Source organism: Triturus cristatus, chromosome 2_1, assembly GCF_964204655.1.
Source record: "Triturus cristatus chromosome 2_1, aTriCri1.1, whole genome shotgun sequence".
NCBI classification, from domain to species: Eukaryota; Metazoa; Chordata; class Amphibia; order Caudata; family Salamandridae; genus Triturus; species Triturus cristatus.
The window spans coordinates 292,271,086-292,287,939 of record NC_140581.1 but is presented as its reverse complement, the minus strand read 5'-3'; the positions used below and the strand labels follow the sequence as shown (position 1 = coordinate 292,287,939).

At 44.2% G+C, this 16,854-nt stretch overlaps 1 protein-coding gene across 1 annotated transcript in view; it reads left to right on the top strand.

Moving 5' to 3' along the window:
* The first annotated feature begins 365 nt into the window (after positions 1 to 365).
* LOC146864114 (complement component C9-like) overlaps positions 366 to 16,854 on the top strand; it is a 160,385-nt gene continuing 143,896 nt past the window's right edge. Inside the window, exon 1 of the mRNA XM_085631146.1 lies at positions 366 to 479. Within this exon, the coding sequence (XP_085487272.1) occupies positions 409 to 479 (71 nt within the window). The 5' untranslated portion in view covers positions 366 to 408. The remainder of the gene's footprint in view (positions 480 to 16,854) is intronic.

Sequence of the window (16,854 nt, the reverse complement as noted above, 5' to 3'; positions counted from 1 at the left end):
CAGTGCACGTCGCTCTACTAGCTGTAGTCTTGCTTTGCTTCAATTGAATTAATTAGACCAACACAACCGACAGGAATAACTAACAAAAAGAAAGCTCAGGATTGGCAGAAGTTCTTCTAGCGATCTCTGATTACACGATGAGCCAAAACCTGCCACAAACATCTTCCACTCCGTTGCTTAACCGCAATGGAGACTTCATTTAATTTGCTCTGGCCTTTTCCTTCAGTAATCTGTGCATCGCCCAATTGAATCATTTACGTAAACCTAGCTGGGCGGGTACGACACAGCCTCCTCAAACATACTGGATTTTGTTCGTGTTTCTTGCAATGAATGACAGCAGCCTGAATAAATACCCTTGGCTCGACGAGCCTCGGCGCTCGAGCTCCATCCAGCCTCTTCACAGCAGCAATGGCCACGCTGCACGCTGTCCTCGCGCTCATGTGCGTGTTCCACACGACAGAAAGCCGCGCTTCTGGAAGGTAAAGTCACGTCTATGTTATGTGTGTTGGGCCTTGTGCTTTTGTAAATTCTCCTCACCTAACATCATTAATATACTCAAAAAGGGAATCTAGATTTTGATTACGTTTAATTCGACATACTTGAACTGAGTTTGACTAATCCTCAAGTCTGGGTATAACACTTTAAAACCAGGCTTCTAGGAGATTCATTAACTGCAATTAATACGAAAACCCTGGTGCAAAGTGTCCACCAGGTAAGTACCAATTGCGCAAAGTATGATTTGGTGCTTAATTTGGGCTAAGGACCACAGAATGGAAGGCTAAATGTGTAGGTGGTCTGAAGTGCGCACACTCGAAATGTGCACTGTTTCCCGCACTGTTTATGTATTATTATTATTAGGATTATTTGAATCAATGTATTTTATATTCGTTTTTTAATTGATAGTGTTTTTTTGTTTGCATTTTGTTGGTGTTTTTATACCCTAGTTCCAAGTTGACGAATCCTAACAAGGGGTTTTAGCATTTTATGAAACCAGAAATGGGGTTTGTGAACTGTTTGAAAAAAAGAAAAGAAATGTTTTTTTAAACCCCAGGGAGGTTCCCTGCATACCCTCAATCCCTTAAACATATGAGCACAGGGGGTCAGAAGATGAAGGAACCGACCCATGTGTCCATTAATTACAGCCAATGAGATCTTTCGGGTCTGTGGACACACATTGGGCACGTGCATGAATTGGTTGACTGAAGCAAAAATCTCTCTCGTCCAATGTGGAACCTGTTTTTCAAATTTGGGTTTGTGAACTGGGGACCGATTACAGACTGATGGTCCAGCAATCTGTAATCACCAACTCTTTGAAGCCCACCCAACACATTTTTTTCATAATGCTAATTTCCTTAAAAGTACTGAACTGATTTGCACCCAATGAAGCCAAGGCAATCCTTGTTTAAAGTTCTAGATTCATGCCAACTTTTGTGTTACTCTGTATTACATTTTTGTGTAGCTGAGAGCAAAGAATCATATGGAAGTTAAAAAGGGAAAGACTTCCATTTGACCCATGCATTAATGGCCAAGACTTTACGGATAGCTGTGTCATATAGTCCAGTATTACCATCGAGAGGTTTTGGTGACATAAACCACAAGACTGAAGGCTGAGTTATTTGTGAATCTGCCCTGAACCCCAAGGTGACATATAGTACCATATTATACATCTTAACCAATGTGCATTTTTATATTATATTTTTGTTTTGGGGATTTATCTTGAAAAAGGTGTCATGAAAGGTGCAGCTAACAGTGGGCACTGACGGGAATTAGAATTTTTGAGCTTGCTTATTTTTCATACAAACAAATTAATACGATAATAGACAATGGTGATGAGCAGTGGATTAATCAGATTTTGTATTTGCACTTTTACAGTATAACAATGGATTTACAGCATTTGCCACATAGTTTGCCACGTAATTTGCTAAATAGTTTGCAGATTTCACAAAAAATTGTTTTCTACCCGAAATGGATTAAATTAATACTGTCAGAAAATGTGCTGCTTAAGTTGCCTTTTTTGCACACAATTTAAATATCTTACCACATAATGTAGAACGTTTGCCATATAAATCTGGTAAAACTGATAATGGTAAAGCTCTGTAGAATGATATATATATATATCTAGATGAGGAGTAATTGAACCATGCACAAGATGAATTGACAAACATGCGTTTCAAGGGGCTACAGACAAGAGATCATATAAGCTGCCAGGGATAGGGCCAATACAAGATTGGGCGTAGTTCGCTGAGTTTTGCTACACGGATCTCCGCGAAGTTACAAGAAAAACTCCTCGAAGTTCTGTAAGTGGTGGAGTGTATTGTGAACTGCTGTTCGCGCTGGTCTTCCTGCTGCTCGGGTAGAAATTCTACCCGAGCGGCAGCTCGCGCTCGTAAACTTACTGTTCGCGAGCATGAAAAAACTCCAATGCACTACGCGAAGTGGAGTTTTCTGCAGTCCGCCAGCTCCGCGGAGCACAAAGTGCAGAAAACTCCTCAAACTCTGTGAATGGAGCGGAGTTCAATGCCCAGGCCTATGCAAAACATAAAAAGATCTGTTGTTTTCCCAAAAAATTCAATAAAAGGAACATGGTCATGAAATTAGAACGATTACAGGATATTGCTCAGAACATGAGGCAATTAGGAAAATACTTACTAACCATCTGATTAGAAGTAGTGTAAATATAAATGAGGTTATATCATCTTTAATCAATACCCCACTCAAGATACATGGGGCATTTCACTGTAAAAGTGAATATGTGGTATACACTTTGACATATTTTTGTCCCAAGTTATATGTGGGCAGTATAATTTTACAAGCACACAAAAGAATCTTCCAGCAAGAAAAAGGATCATACTTATCCTGTTGCCACTCACTTTGAGGAGGTGCATAACAGCAATGATCATATTTTGTAGTAGATACTATAACTGGGGGATCTCTGTTTTTTTAGTTTAAAACATTATGTTGTCACTGAAAGTTTCACCTAACTATAACGTTACTTTAGGCTTTGTTTTTTCAGTGAATTTCTAGGGAGGGTTGCAAAGTAAGATATAATTGCAATTACTAAATATAATGTCACTTTAACTTTTTTTTTTATCATTGAATTTCTAGTTTTTTTAACGTAAAGTAATATTTTATTGCCATATGTAATGCCAAACCCCGACACACACGACTTTTCAATTTGCAGGCATTGGGTTGGCAGCAGTGCCTGGCCTGCGTACAGGTCCTTTGTACAACCCCTCGCAGGCAAACAACCATTTGGCTATGTGTGGCTAGGGTTAGCCACCGGGCCTGGACTGTGGCCAGGGCCTGTATCTAACCCTCCGCGGGCAGTCACCCCCCACCACACATGGCCTTCTGGCATGCGCAGCATGTGCTTGTTCTCACAGGTCCTAGCCACACTCAGACAGACTTACTGACTTTGTCAACGATTCATAACACCAAAATATTCATAGGGGTGAGCATATCAATATATTTAAAGCAGATCTATTATCCTTCTCCAAAAATCACCAATATTTTTATTCTAATGTTTATTTCATTATTCACACAATGCAATCTTGAATAATTGTGATCATGATAAAAATGTGTAATAAAGTCTTAAGAAAAGTTTTTATTATTGTATTTTGTTGGCGAAAAATGTAAAAGAAAGTCTGAGAGATGTGTTGGGGTTTGTTTTTAAATAAAACCACCATGTCTAAAACTTTCTTTTAACATTTTCTCAGCCCCCAAAATGCAATCATAAAAACATCCACAAGAGGGACTTGAACTCTAGTTGAAGAGCATAGAGTTAAAAAAATGATGGTAATCCTCCTCGGGTTATGGATTCCTCGGGTCAGGAGTATTATTATTGTTTTTTTAAGGTTGCCGAGGAGCTGCAACACTCCATGCAGCCCCCGTAACAATAAAAAAAGAAGCTGGGTGGTGACCCTGCTCCTTGTAGGGACACCACCAAGATAAAACAAAATGTATATAGCCCTCAGAAGGCAATATGGGTGCTCATTCACAGAGCAATGAATAATAAATGAGTCGCTCCTGCCACTCATTTGCTATTTTTTTTGTTTTTAAAGATTTTTAAGGGTGTCTCAGTGCCAACCCAGGACACCCATATGTTTTATCTCATTTATGGACTGTGGGCGGAGACGCAGGGCATCCGCTGCTTTAGCCAGCTTTCCAGCTGACACATATAGTGTACCTCGGCAGGAGCTGGCATATCTTTTATTGCATGGGTGCCCCGGTGCCCACATGGGGCACCCACAATTCCTTTCCTTTTATTTGGGGGCCACGGGAAAGCCCTAGGGAACTCAGGGGAGCCAGAAATTGTGTTTTTATAGGTGGGTGCCTCGGTGCCCACCCGGGGTACACAGTCACTATATTAGATGCTGGCTGGGGAGCAGGCACCTTTCCTTTGCTGCCACCAGATAGGAGCAGCATTTTTTAACTGCTCCCACCCTGGTGGGAACAAAGTAGAGCTCCCTGCCCAAGAGAGTGTGGACAGGAACACCTGCACTGTCCAGGGCAGGAAACTACAGTGTCCCCGGGCTGGGCTCTCCGGGATACCTCGAACTGTTCAAAAAAAGTCTATGGAAAACGCATGGGGATTTAGAGGTTTCGGACACACCCATTTTTCTCAGTCCCCGCTTGAGAATTACCCCTAACTTTCCAAGTAGAAACTAAGCAAAAAGGAGTACTTTTTCGGGACGTTTCATGAAGAATCATCAAGTTATGCCAAAGTTATTGGCAAAATAAAAATGGCTTTTTCTATGGAAATTTAATATGTTTATTCAATTGGTTCATTTGCAGTGAAGAATGACTACACTCAACTGTCACTTTGGTAACAAAAGTAAGAATACAATGCATGAGTAGGACTGCCTTAAAGAATGCCCCGACACTTTTTCTGAAAGTGTAGATGACAGTAATTCCACTTTTAGGAACGCTGTCATTCCCAAACTCTAAATGAGGCAAAGTGTGGAAGAGATGAATGAATGGCTAGGTTAACCTGTTTTTAGTAGCAGTCCCACTACTGCCCACTGCTTAACAGCCCATATGGTCTGCCTTTCTCTTATTGTCATTACCCTTGGTTTGCTTGTAAATAAAAAGTTTCCAATTTTTAGATGAAGTACTAAATCTGGAGGATAATCAGAGGATCTCGTGTCAACACAGAGGTGTTGTATGGGATGAAATTCCACATGTCAATTATCTTCCTAAATAAAGCCTTCCTTCGCAAATCAGAGTACTTTCCATTACTACCTAACTCCGAATCAGGCTTTTAGGGCCTCATGTAGGTGGGCTTGCATTTACCACTTCATAAATACCGAATCATACCGAATCGGTATTTATGAAGTGGTAAATGCTATGTAGGTAATGAGTCAGTAATTATTACCGATTCGTTAAAATTCGGTAATTACCGAATCGGTATTTACCGATTCGGTAATGAGGCATACCTTCCCATTGATGGGAAGGTATGCCTCATTACCGAATCGGTAAATACCGATTCGGTAATGGGGGGAACACATGCAAGGGTGGCAGGGTGTCACAATGACACCCTGTTGCACCCCTGAAACGGCCATGTGTGCACATGTGGCACACATACATGCCCTAAGGGCATGTATGTCTGCCACATTGCACACTTGTAGGCGCTTTGAAATGCATTTCCACATCCATTCTTCATTTACCACCAACTATTAGTTGGTGGTAAATACCGACTCCAAACATTACCCACTCCCCCTACATCTAATTTCTGTATTCGGAATTTACCGAATCGGTAAAATTACCGATTCGGTAATTTTACCGATTCAGCGAATTCCGAATACAGAAATTGTCCCCCTACATACCAAAAGCCTAAATACCGGTCGGTAACGGTATAATTACCGAAAATCGCCTGTTACCGACCGGTATTTGGCTACCTACATGAGGCCCTTGGTGTTTACATTTCCCATAGACACAGGCAACATATTTTTACTGTGAAAGAATACAAAAAGAAAAGTGCTGTCGCACAAATGTAGTAGTATTTCTTTGTCTAAATGTGAATGCAGAATTTTTCTTGCCCGGCAGCCAGTGCAAATGTACGCAAGTATATGGTATTTCTGTAGCACAAACCTAGCCAAAGGGCAACAAAGCGCTGTACATAGTCAAAGGTAAGCTCAAAGTTGGTGAGTTATAGGAGATGAAGCTGAGTGGTGATCGGTTAAAGCATTGTGATGTTCCTAGTGTTCTTTAAAGAAGTGAGTCTTGAACTCTTTACTAAATTGCAACAGCATTGCAATGGTTCTGATTGCTACAGGAATGTTGTTCCGGATTCTGAGTGGACATATGGAAAAGGCATACTGTGTTGGTTTTTCCTTTTGCCATTTTTAGCCTGTAGTTTGATGGTGTCCTGCCTGCGTGTATGCTGAGAACCACCAGAGATGGTGAGCTTATCTTCAAGATAAGCCAGTGTGCTGGTTACGGTGACTTTGTAAATTATACAGCTAGTTTCAAATATGATGCAGTCTGGAAAGGAGACCCAAAGATGTTTCATCAGGGGTCTGGGTGACCTGCTGCAGCATGTAGGATGCCCCTATGGATTGCCAGTGTTGAATCTGGGAGACCATAGATTAGGGCATTACCACCATCAGATGCGAGAGTACAAGGGCTTGAACAGCAGTTCAATAATTTGACTTTCATTCGAAGATACAGCTGGCACCAGGAAGTCTTAGTTTTTTGGGCAAAGTGTTCCTTGAGGGAGATGTTGGTGTCCATGGTGAATCCGAGTGATTTGGCATTTGGTGAGTGCTGGGATTTGAAACTGTCAAGGTTCATGTCAGGGAGTCAGGTTTGTGCTGTATCTTGTTTGTTGTTCTTGGCAAATAATAGGAATTTCACATTTGTATTGGTGTAAGTCTGGAAACCTGAGACTCTTGCATAATTCTAAGGATATCCTAGGCAACCTCTGTGAACTAATTAATCTGGACTCAATGAGGTATTAAACCTATGGGTGTAAATTTCTATTTTTTGTGTTGTAAATCGGGCATGAGGACATTGAGTAATTCTTTCCCCAGACTTCATTAACAGTCTTGATCCTCCAGATAAGTGAATAGTGTATTTCAACAGTCTAGCATATATTTTGGCATGCCATTATTCTAGATTGGAGTGTGGTGTAGTGATGATCTTGCAGATATAAAGCAGTAGCAGAGTGATCAATCATATGGCATACATATTTCTTTATTATAAAGCTCTCCAAACAACCGTTAAATAAAGGTGCTATTAAAACCCCTGAATGCAGGTAGGTAGTGATAATCATTTTAAACATGTTAACTAATCTATGGGAGCCCATTGTTAACTATTGTTATTAACAGTATTCTACACACTGACATCTTACTATGGTGTGGCAGTCGTAGATGTTATTGCTTAATGTACAGATTAGAATAAGGAAATTAATAGAGTAATCTTGATTTGAAAGAATTGATTTTTATGTAATCCACAGAACCTGTTTTTGCTCCCTACACATCACAGACCACATAGAAGAACCCTCTCACACACAAATAAAATATCACTTGATCACCTGAAGGGCCTGGTCCAGTGTGGGAGGGTCACTACGCTCCAATCTTTTCTTTCTCCATTTACACTTCATTTTGGATTTTATACCAGTGAAACACGACCCACATTATTAAGAAGTGAAGGGACTACATCCTCCTCGGAGACCTGAACTTTCACCTTGAGAACAACAACGACAGCAACTCGACAACCCTGATCGATAACCTCGCCAACCTCGGACTGAGGCAACTCGTCACAACGCCTACCCACTCCGCCGGCCACACGATTGACCCTGTCTTTTCCTCAAGCCCCCACGAAACCTTCAGCCACACCACCAAACTCCTCTGGACCGGCCACCGCTGCATCCACTTCACCTTCCAGAAACCCACCACACATCACCGCACCCAACAGATCCCCCGCCGCTGCTGGAGAAAAATCACCGAAGAACAACTACACGCAAACCTCGCTCTCTGCCCACCCACCGAACCCTCCAACACCGACGACGCTGCCCACAGCCTCAGACGCTGGATCAACAATTACGCCAACACCCTCGCCCCGCTGAAGAAACACCCCACAGAGACACCAGCAAGAGGGCCAGCTGGCTCACCCCAGAACTCCTAGCCTCCAAGCGAGCCTGCCGGAAACTAGAGAAGAAATGGCACCGCGAACAAGGATGCCACCCGCAACCACCATCACCTCATCAGGACTGCCAAGAGGACCTCCTTCAAAGACCGCCTCGACAACAGCGCACACAATAGCAAGGAGCTCTTCAACATCGTGAAGAAACTCTCCAACCCCAGCTCCAAAACCAACGACATCACGCCGTCGCGAGCCCTGTGCGACTCCCTCGCCACTTTTTTCCACCGCAAGATAGCAGACATCCACGACAGCTTCAACACTCAAACAGACCCAACAGACAGTAACACAAAAGACTCTCAGCACACCATCGACCACGACCCCCTGCTAGCTTGGGCCAGCGTGAGCATCAATGACACCATCAAGACCATGAGCACAATCCACTCCGGCTCCCCGTCAGACCCATTCCCGCACCACATCTTCAACAGAGCCAGCAGCTCCATCGTACCCCACCTGCGCAATGTTATCAATCTCTCCCTCGAGACCGCGACCTTCCCAGAGAGCTGGAAACACGCCGAGATCAACGCCCTACTCAAAAAACCCAAGGCAGACCCTAGAGACCTCAGGAACTTCTGGCCCATCTGTCTGCTCCCGTTCCCGGCCAAGGTCATCGAGGAGATCATCAACAGACAGCTCACCCGATACTACGAAGAAAACAGAATCCTGGACCTTTCCAGTCAGGGTTCCGCAGCAACCACAGCACTGAGACTGCCCTCATCGCCGCCACCGACGACATCAGGACCCTGCTGGACAACGGTGAGACCGCAGCCCTCATCCTCCTGGACCTCTCCGCTGCCTTCGACACCGTCTGCCACCGCACACTACACGCACGCCTCCACGCCGTAGGGATCCGAGACAAGGCTCTGGAATGGACCACCTCCTTCCTCTCCGGCAGAACCCAAAGCGTCCGCCTCCCCCCATTCCGATCCGAAGCCTCCGAGATCATCTGCGGCGTACCCCAGGGATCATCCCTCATTTCCCTTCATCATTTACATGGCCCCGCTCGCACACGTCGCCCGACAGCACGACCTCAACATAATCTCCTACGACAATCAACTGATCCTCTCCCTCACCAAGGACCCCATCACCGCCAAAGCCAACCTCCATGAAGGAATGTAGGCTGTCGTCAACTGGGTGAAGATCAGCCGACTGAAGCTGAACACGGACAAAATGGAGGTCCTCATCCTCGGCTCCAACCCTTCAGCCTGGGACGACTCCTGGCAGCCCCGACACCCACCAACTGCGCACGCAACCTGGGAATCGTCCTCGACTCAACGCTGTCCATGACCAAGCAAGTCAACGCCGTCTCCTCCTCCTGCTTCAACACCCTCCTCATGCTCCGCAAGATCTACAGGTGGATCCCGACAGATACAAGAAGGACAGTCACCCAGGCCCTCGTCAGCAGCAGACTCGACTACGGAAATGCCCTCTACGCGGGAGCCCCGACCAAGCTCATCAAACGACTGCAACGCATCAAAACGCCTCGACACGACTGATCCTCGACGTACCATGCCACGGCCACATCACCCCCACCTGAGAAACCTGCACTGGCTCCCCGTCAACAAGAGGATATCCTTCAAGCTCCTCATCCACCCACACAAGGCACTCCACAAGACCGGCCCAGCTTACCTCAACAGATGACTTTCCTTCTACATGCTCAACCGCCAGCTCCGCTCCGCCGACCTTGCACTCGCCACCATCCCGCGCATCCGAAGAACTACCACCGGCAGGAGATCCTTCTCCCACCTCGCTGCCAAGACCTGGAACACCCTCCCACTGAGCCTCCGACAGACCCAAGACCTGCTGACCTTCAGAAGGCTACTCAAGATCTGGCTGTTCGATCAGTAGCAGCTCCTCCCCCGACTCCCAGCGCCTTGAGACCCTCACGGGTATGTAGTGCGCTCTACAAATGTTTGATTGATTGATTGATTGATCGAGTACACATGAATTGAACATTTTTTTATGAAAATGGAACCTTGAAAGCCATAGATGAATATCGGAACTCATACAAAATAGGTTTAAATTATTACAGGCTCTCTATTGGCCCTATCTAAACAATTGATGAGCAGGACTCCACTCAGAGGGGTCGCACCTGCCTATACAGGACTCTAGCAAAACCAAAGGGGATGATGGACGGAGTGTTGAACAATACAAGCACTCACCCCCAGTCAATTGATCTGGGTTCAATCCATCATCATTCTTTAGCTCACTCCGCCACCCCAGTTCAGACATGGCCATATGCAAATCAGTCTGACCCTGTGCCTACAGGACTCCAGGCACGAGCTCTAACCCAGTTTGGTACTGCTACATGGAGATGTGTAAGTCTATTTGGTTGAAGGCAGCGACAGCTAAAAAATATAAAGAGAGCACTTCCTAAATTTAAACAGGTGTTTATTGACATTTACAAAAATGGCAGATTAAATGCTTACATGTGAAAGAATTTGCCTTTTATCAAGAAGCAGGTGCGGGGAGAGGGGGTGGGGAATGTCAAGACACGCAGTAGTGGCTGCTACCGGGCAGTAGCGGTGCGACAGGGAAGGGAGGGGTAAAAAAAAAAAGAAAAAAGAAAATCACTTACCTTCCACCACTCCTCCCCCTACTCTGCGGGAAGCACAGCCTTGCCCCGGCCCGTAGCTTTACATAACCAATAATGATAAATAAAATGATAAGAATTGTTATTATCATTTATTTTTCCTGTGGGGCGACGCTCCTCCGCCTTAGCAGAGGAGCCCCCCTAAAGACATGTCCCCGACTTGGTGAAAAAGAAAAGGCCCCATAGAATTTCCAGATCCACACTGAATCAGTCTAGTGGATGAGGATGGCGAGAACTTTGAGCCATGGTTCCTCCTACCAGCTCTGGCAGTCTGGAACAATCGCTTAATCCTCCCCCCCCCCCCCTCCTTGACTAAACGGACTGCAAAGGCCCCCACCTCTTTGTTTCTCTCTCCTCCTCACTTCTTGCCCTTCTTTGTTTAACACTCTTCAGTGTTGCCAGTATCTGGTTCTTTGTTTTGATTTGTTGTCTTTTATGATAGGAGGGAATCGTACAAAATGGAATAAATTGTGGGAAAAAAGTTATTTTTCCTCATTTGCCTCATTACTAATGCCCCATCATTTGATGTGGGGATATCTGGGGTGTGAACTGGCCAATTCTGGCTGGTAAACCCGCACCTAATACTGGCTAATATTGGGTATTACAAGCTGTTAAAACGAGATTTGTGAATAACAAAAAGACCTGGGAATAGCAGGTCCTTTTCAGCATTTCTTTCCGAATTCTAGAACCTTTGTTTGGCAAGTCCTCTATCACTGCCATAGGTCGTAAATGGGAGCTGGGTGGGTGCTGCGGGTCAGGGGACAGAGGAGAGGGGAGGTTCACAGCGGACCGAGCAAAGCCTGGGGTGTAGTGTCTGTTCCCTGTGTGGTGCCGCAGGGGCAAGGGCGGGGCAGGCTGCATCTCTTCCTGCAGCCCTGCATGGAGTCATTCGCAGTTTCTCCAGATGCGGTTTTGTTCCTTGTAAAAGTAGGTGCTATGTTTTCAGACCTGGGTCTCGAAACATCAGGGCATTTGTATAGTCTGTAGAGTGGTGTATGTGTAAACAGTTTGATTTGTGAAAAGGTCCCTAAATGGTTGATAGAGGAGTATTTTATATCAGGAAATGGGAACTAAAATGTGGCAATGTCCCAAAGTCCAAGGCCCACCAGTCTCTGCAGTATTCCAGCCTTTATGATCCTAATTTTGTTCAATGACTTGATCCAATAGACTTAATTGCTATGTCCAGGTGTTGGGTATCCCACATTTATGTTATAGTGTCTATGTTACCTAATTCATGTAGCTGTGTCTGTGTCTCATTGTCAATGGCAATGTCTCCTACGATCAGTATGCTAATGTTTCAATTTCAGTGTCTTCGTGTCAGGGTCCTTGCCACTTTTCCATATATATTTACCTCAGTGTCTCTGCATAAATAACCCTACATCCCAATGTCACTTTGTCCCCATGCAAATGCCTTTGTGCCCCAGGTCAGTGACCCACTGTCAATTTGAGTCTCCCTGCATCAGCGTCAATTTTGCATTCTCCCCACTACAGCCGTGCCGAATAAAACCCTGTTGGGCCCCTAGGTAGTAGAAATTTTGAGCCCCCCCTCCCAAATTATCTCCTAATACCCAGTGCACCAGATTTTTTACAAACTGACAGCTGCCAGAAGAGAGCTTTTAAGAGACAAACTGTTATGTAAATCTGATGTCTCTGGTTTATGTACTTTAAGTTGTATTTTGATCCGTTGTCGTGGGGCCCCTAAAAGGAGTGGGGCCCATAGACTGGTCCCTACTTCGCCTGTTTGGTAATCCGGAACTGCATTACAGTGAACCCTCATCCAGAGTCAAAGTATCTGTTTAGGTCATCTATTCTTTCGAATCCTCATCCTGAGTCAGTGAATCTGTTTAGGTCATCTATTCTTTTGAACCCTCATCCTGAGTCCGTGAATCTGTTTAGGTCGCCTATTCCCTTGAACCCTCATCCGGAGTCAGTGAATCTGTTTAGGTTGCCTATTCCCTTGAACCCTTATCCTGAGTCAGTGAATCTGCTTAGGTCGCCTATTCCCTTGAACCCTCATCCTGAGTCAGTGCATCTATTGAGGTTGACTATTCCCTCGGTCAGCGATAGTGTTCCGGGTCTGTTTTGGTGTGGGTGTTTCAAGTGCCAATGCATCTGTATCATTGACACAATCAGTGTCCTCGTGTTACTGTTCCTGTGCTGCTGTCAGTGGCTCCATGTCCATGTCAGTGCTTTATTGACCCAGCCTCCATGTTTGTGTCGGTACAAAAAAACAGTCACAGTGGAAAAATATTTTTCAAATATCATAAAAGATCGAACATAAATCAAATGCATTAATTAGTTCAGACGTCACTGCAAAAAACAAGTAAATGCTTGCGATTTAATTTTCATCATAGATATGGAATGAAACAAAACATAATAATAGGATATTAATCCTCATTGATACACATTGGTGCTCAGAAGGACAGGTGAGGGGGGAGTGAGTGCTCAGGGAGAGTTGAGTGATTATGTGCGGGTACAGAAAGGTAATGTGGTTCTAGAAACATCCAAATCATTTTGAACCAATCCGCCTTTTTCTTTGGCAACAAGAAACATATAATTATAAACATAACATTCTAGGCACAGATATTGTCATAAAGGTAGCTTCATCCTTATTGGGGGTCTTCATCAGGACTCTGAGAGATAGTGAAGAAAGGGGAGGAGCACCTAAAAGTAAATAGGCTCGGGTCAGGTGACGTCAAACAATGAAGCAAAACCAAATTAAAAGGTAGTCAGGGGTAATTACCTATACCGACCATCCAAACACTATGGCATCTTCCGGCAGTCGCTGGAAATTTTAAATGCAGTCACTGCAAAGCTTGAAAAATGACAATACAAACCAAACAGTTTAGTTATCGCCTTCATAAGATAGATCTTATGGCACACACAAACTGCAACATCCAGGATGTGATATATGCAATCTTATGTCAGTGCGGCCTGATCTACGTTGGACAAACCAGACAAAAAATAAAGGCACGCATATTCCAGCATTGCAGCAGGATTCGATGTAACACTGCTGGGGCCCCAATGGTTGACCATTTCAAAGCATACAATCACCAACCTGAATCCATGAAATGGGTGGTTTTGGAGAAAATTACACTGGGACCAAGGGGAGGTGACCTAGCCTCTATACTGAACATTCGCGAATGTAAGTGGATGGAACTTTTCGATTCAGTCAGGGATGGTTTGAATGAGCTAGATGCTACACATGCCCAATTGTCCATTTTGTTTAGGGATTAGTACATAGAACACTGCAGGTTTTTACATATGTTTTTACATATGTTGTCATCTGTGGGTTTATTCATATGTCTTTTCTCAAACCCACCGACCTATTCAAAATCTACGATTCAGGGACTCCCCCAGAACGTATGTACCTTTCTCAATGTACCACATTTTTCCTAACGTGACTTTACTTCTCATGGCATTCGTGATCTAATCCCGTGTTTATATTGTGCGCCTTTCTTTAGGACAGTCAATGTCTCATTTACATGTATTGTATATGGAATACAGGTGGTTCATGCTAAATGCGCCTTAGTATTGCAAACAGGGCTGTTGTTTTTTCATTTTTTATTTCCCACGAGCAAACATGGAGATATTTTTCATTCTCAATCTTGATTGACCTAATGGTCGACATACACAATAATCTTTAGCAGCGTGACATTTGCTTGTATGCCCTATAATGTACAATCCAGTTGATTTTGACATCTCTCTTGCCCCCTCATTTAGCATGTACCCATTCTCCTTTCAGATTTTTCGTGCAACCAGAGTCACCATATATTTTATTCTCCCAACTTTGTTCACTCACCACATTTCACCAGTTGTGTATTATACACCCGACCAATTAGAAGAGCCCGTCTTTCCACCATGTTCTTTACCCTTTAAATATGCAGCCAACATCGGCCGCCTTTAACTTAACGTACTGCAACGTGCACGCATCACATACTCCTTTTAAATAGACACAGCTACGGCGGTCGGGCTGCCGTTCCGAGTGAATCTGGAGCAGCCAGCGGTGAGTCTTGTAATTTTTTGCGATTGTAACTTGAAGCGGTTTATCCTTGGGCAGATTTCTCTGTTAAAATTCGGGTAACTGCATCACGACCCATCATTTTCTGTGATGTTTTACACACAGCGTTTTATCTAATCTCAATCTAGATTCTGTTTGAGCATGCGGTTTTCTTAACTTGTGGTTATGGCATTTTAGAAACAGTATGTCACCACTCTACGGGGGCACACAACACTTCTCAACCCGATTATCATCACGAGGGACTTGTTATTTGCCCGTCTATCACACGCACATATTTGTCTGTTTGGGATTGTTTCATATTAGTAATCTAACACGGCGACCGCTAATGTTTATAACTTCCATCCGCGGGGATGGAGCCTCCCATGATGTTAGCTCTCTCTAATACTGTATTCTACACACGGTTCATGTCAGGAATCGGACACGGCGACCATCAATGTTTTATAACTTCCATCCGTGCTGATGGAGCCTCCTATGATTCTTTCCCAATACTGTATTTGGCTACAGGTTTATTCTAATACAGCATGGTGCGAGACTTGGTCATGTCTCTTTGGGCCCGATTCTCAGAACTAACAAAATCCTAAACTTACTACCATTTTGGTATTCACAGAAGGCACTTACTCATTTCGGTATTCACAGAAGTTAGGAGTCCTAACTTTAGGACTCCTAAATGCCTTCTGTGAATACCGAAAGTCTTAAAGTTAGGATTTTTCTCATTTTAGGAGTAGAAAAGTTAGGACTCCTTTCTTTACTGCTCCTAAACTGAGAAAAATCCTAACGTTAAGACTTTCAGTATTCACAGAAGGCATTTAGGAGTCCTAAAGTTAGGACTCCTAACTTCTGTGAATACCGAAATGAGTAAGTGCCTTCTGTGAATACGAAAATGAGTAAGTGCCTTCTGTGAATACCAAAACGGTAGTAAGTTTAGGATTTTGTCTTAAGTTAGTTCTGTGAATCGGGCCCAATGTTTCTAATCCAGTATGTTCTCATACCCTGAGTTTTTCTTAACTTTGATGACCTTAAAGAGGCCCTTGGTACATTATATTACTCACACGAGGAGCACATAATCATTTCAGCTCCAGTGCTCTCTTCCCTGAGGTGCCGGGCTTTTGACCTTTGTTTTTAAATGTTTCTTGAGTTGTGTGTTTTTTTTGGATTGACACTGCGACCTGTGCTGCTTTTAAGCAACCATTGGTTTTTCTCATATTCTGCAGGTTACTAAGCAACCGTGTTTGGCCGATTGAGGCACCTTCATATTTTATTCATTTCCCAAGTGAGTTGGAATACGAATTGTTCGTTTTTAGTCACTCCATTGTTTGGCCTGACGTCTCCCCATCTGATCTTTCACGGACAGTTTGTGCTGTGCTACGCCCGTTATACTGTTATTATCATTTATACCAGTACTGCCTTAAAACCTCCATTTGTGTTTTTTGTGTCTCTTGGTCTCTCTGTCATTGAACCCCGCAGTTCTATACCTTACACCACCTTCCATTGACGCGGGTTACCCTTCCAATTCCTGGAACCCCCGTCTGTATCGTGCACACCCTTTCACTCATCTAGGTCCTGAAGAAACGCCACTGACCTTCCTAGGCTTATTAGGCGTGAAACATGTCGACCTCTTTATGAGTCACACTAGCACCTTGCGCTTATTAGTGACTCCCCGACCTACCGGTCTTTTTACTTTACCAGGGGTCCCGTTACATTAAAACAGCGTTTTTGGACACCCCTAGGTAATTTTATCCACACACTGTGCACGCACGTAACCACCTACCTCTTGGATCCACCACCTTTTTTTATCCCACACACTCGCACTCACCTATCGGCTTTTCTCTTTAAAAGACCTCCGACAAAGAGACCCTTCGGGGGACCGTCGGGCATTGCAGCGCCGGCCCGACGAAGAGCAATAACAAGCCCAATGATGAAGCAAGACATCCTTCGGGGTGTGTGAGGGCCAACAAGAGGCCATATTGAGTCCTCCCCTTCGGGATTGGATCCTTGATACTGGGGATAGTTCTCTCTGCCTCTTTTCACCTTCACCCCTACTTCCCTTCTACCTCCCCTCCCCTCTACACTCTCTCTCTCTCTTCTTTGTCTTTTTACT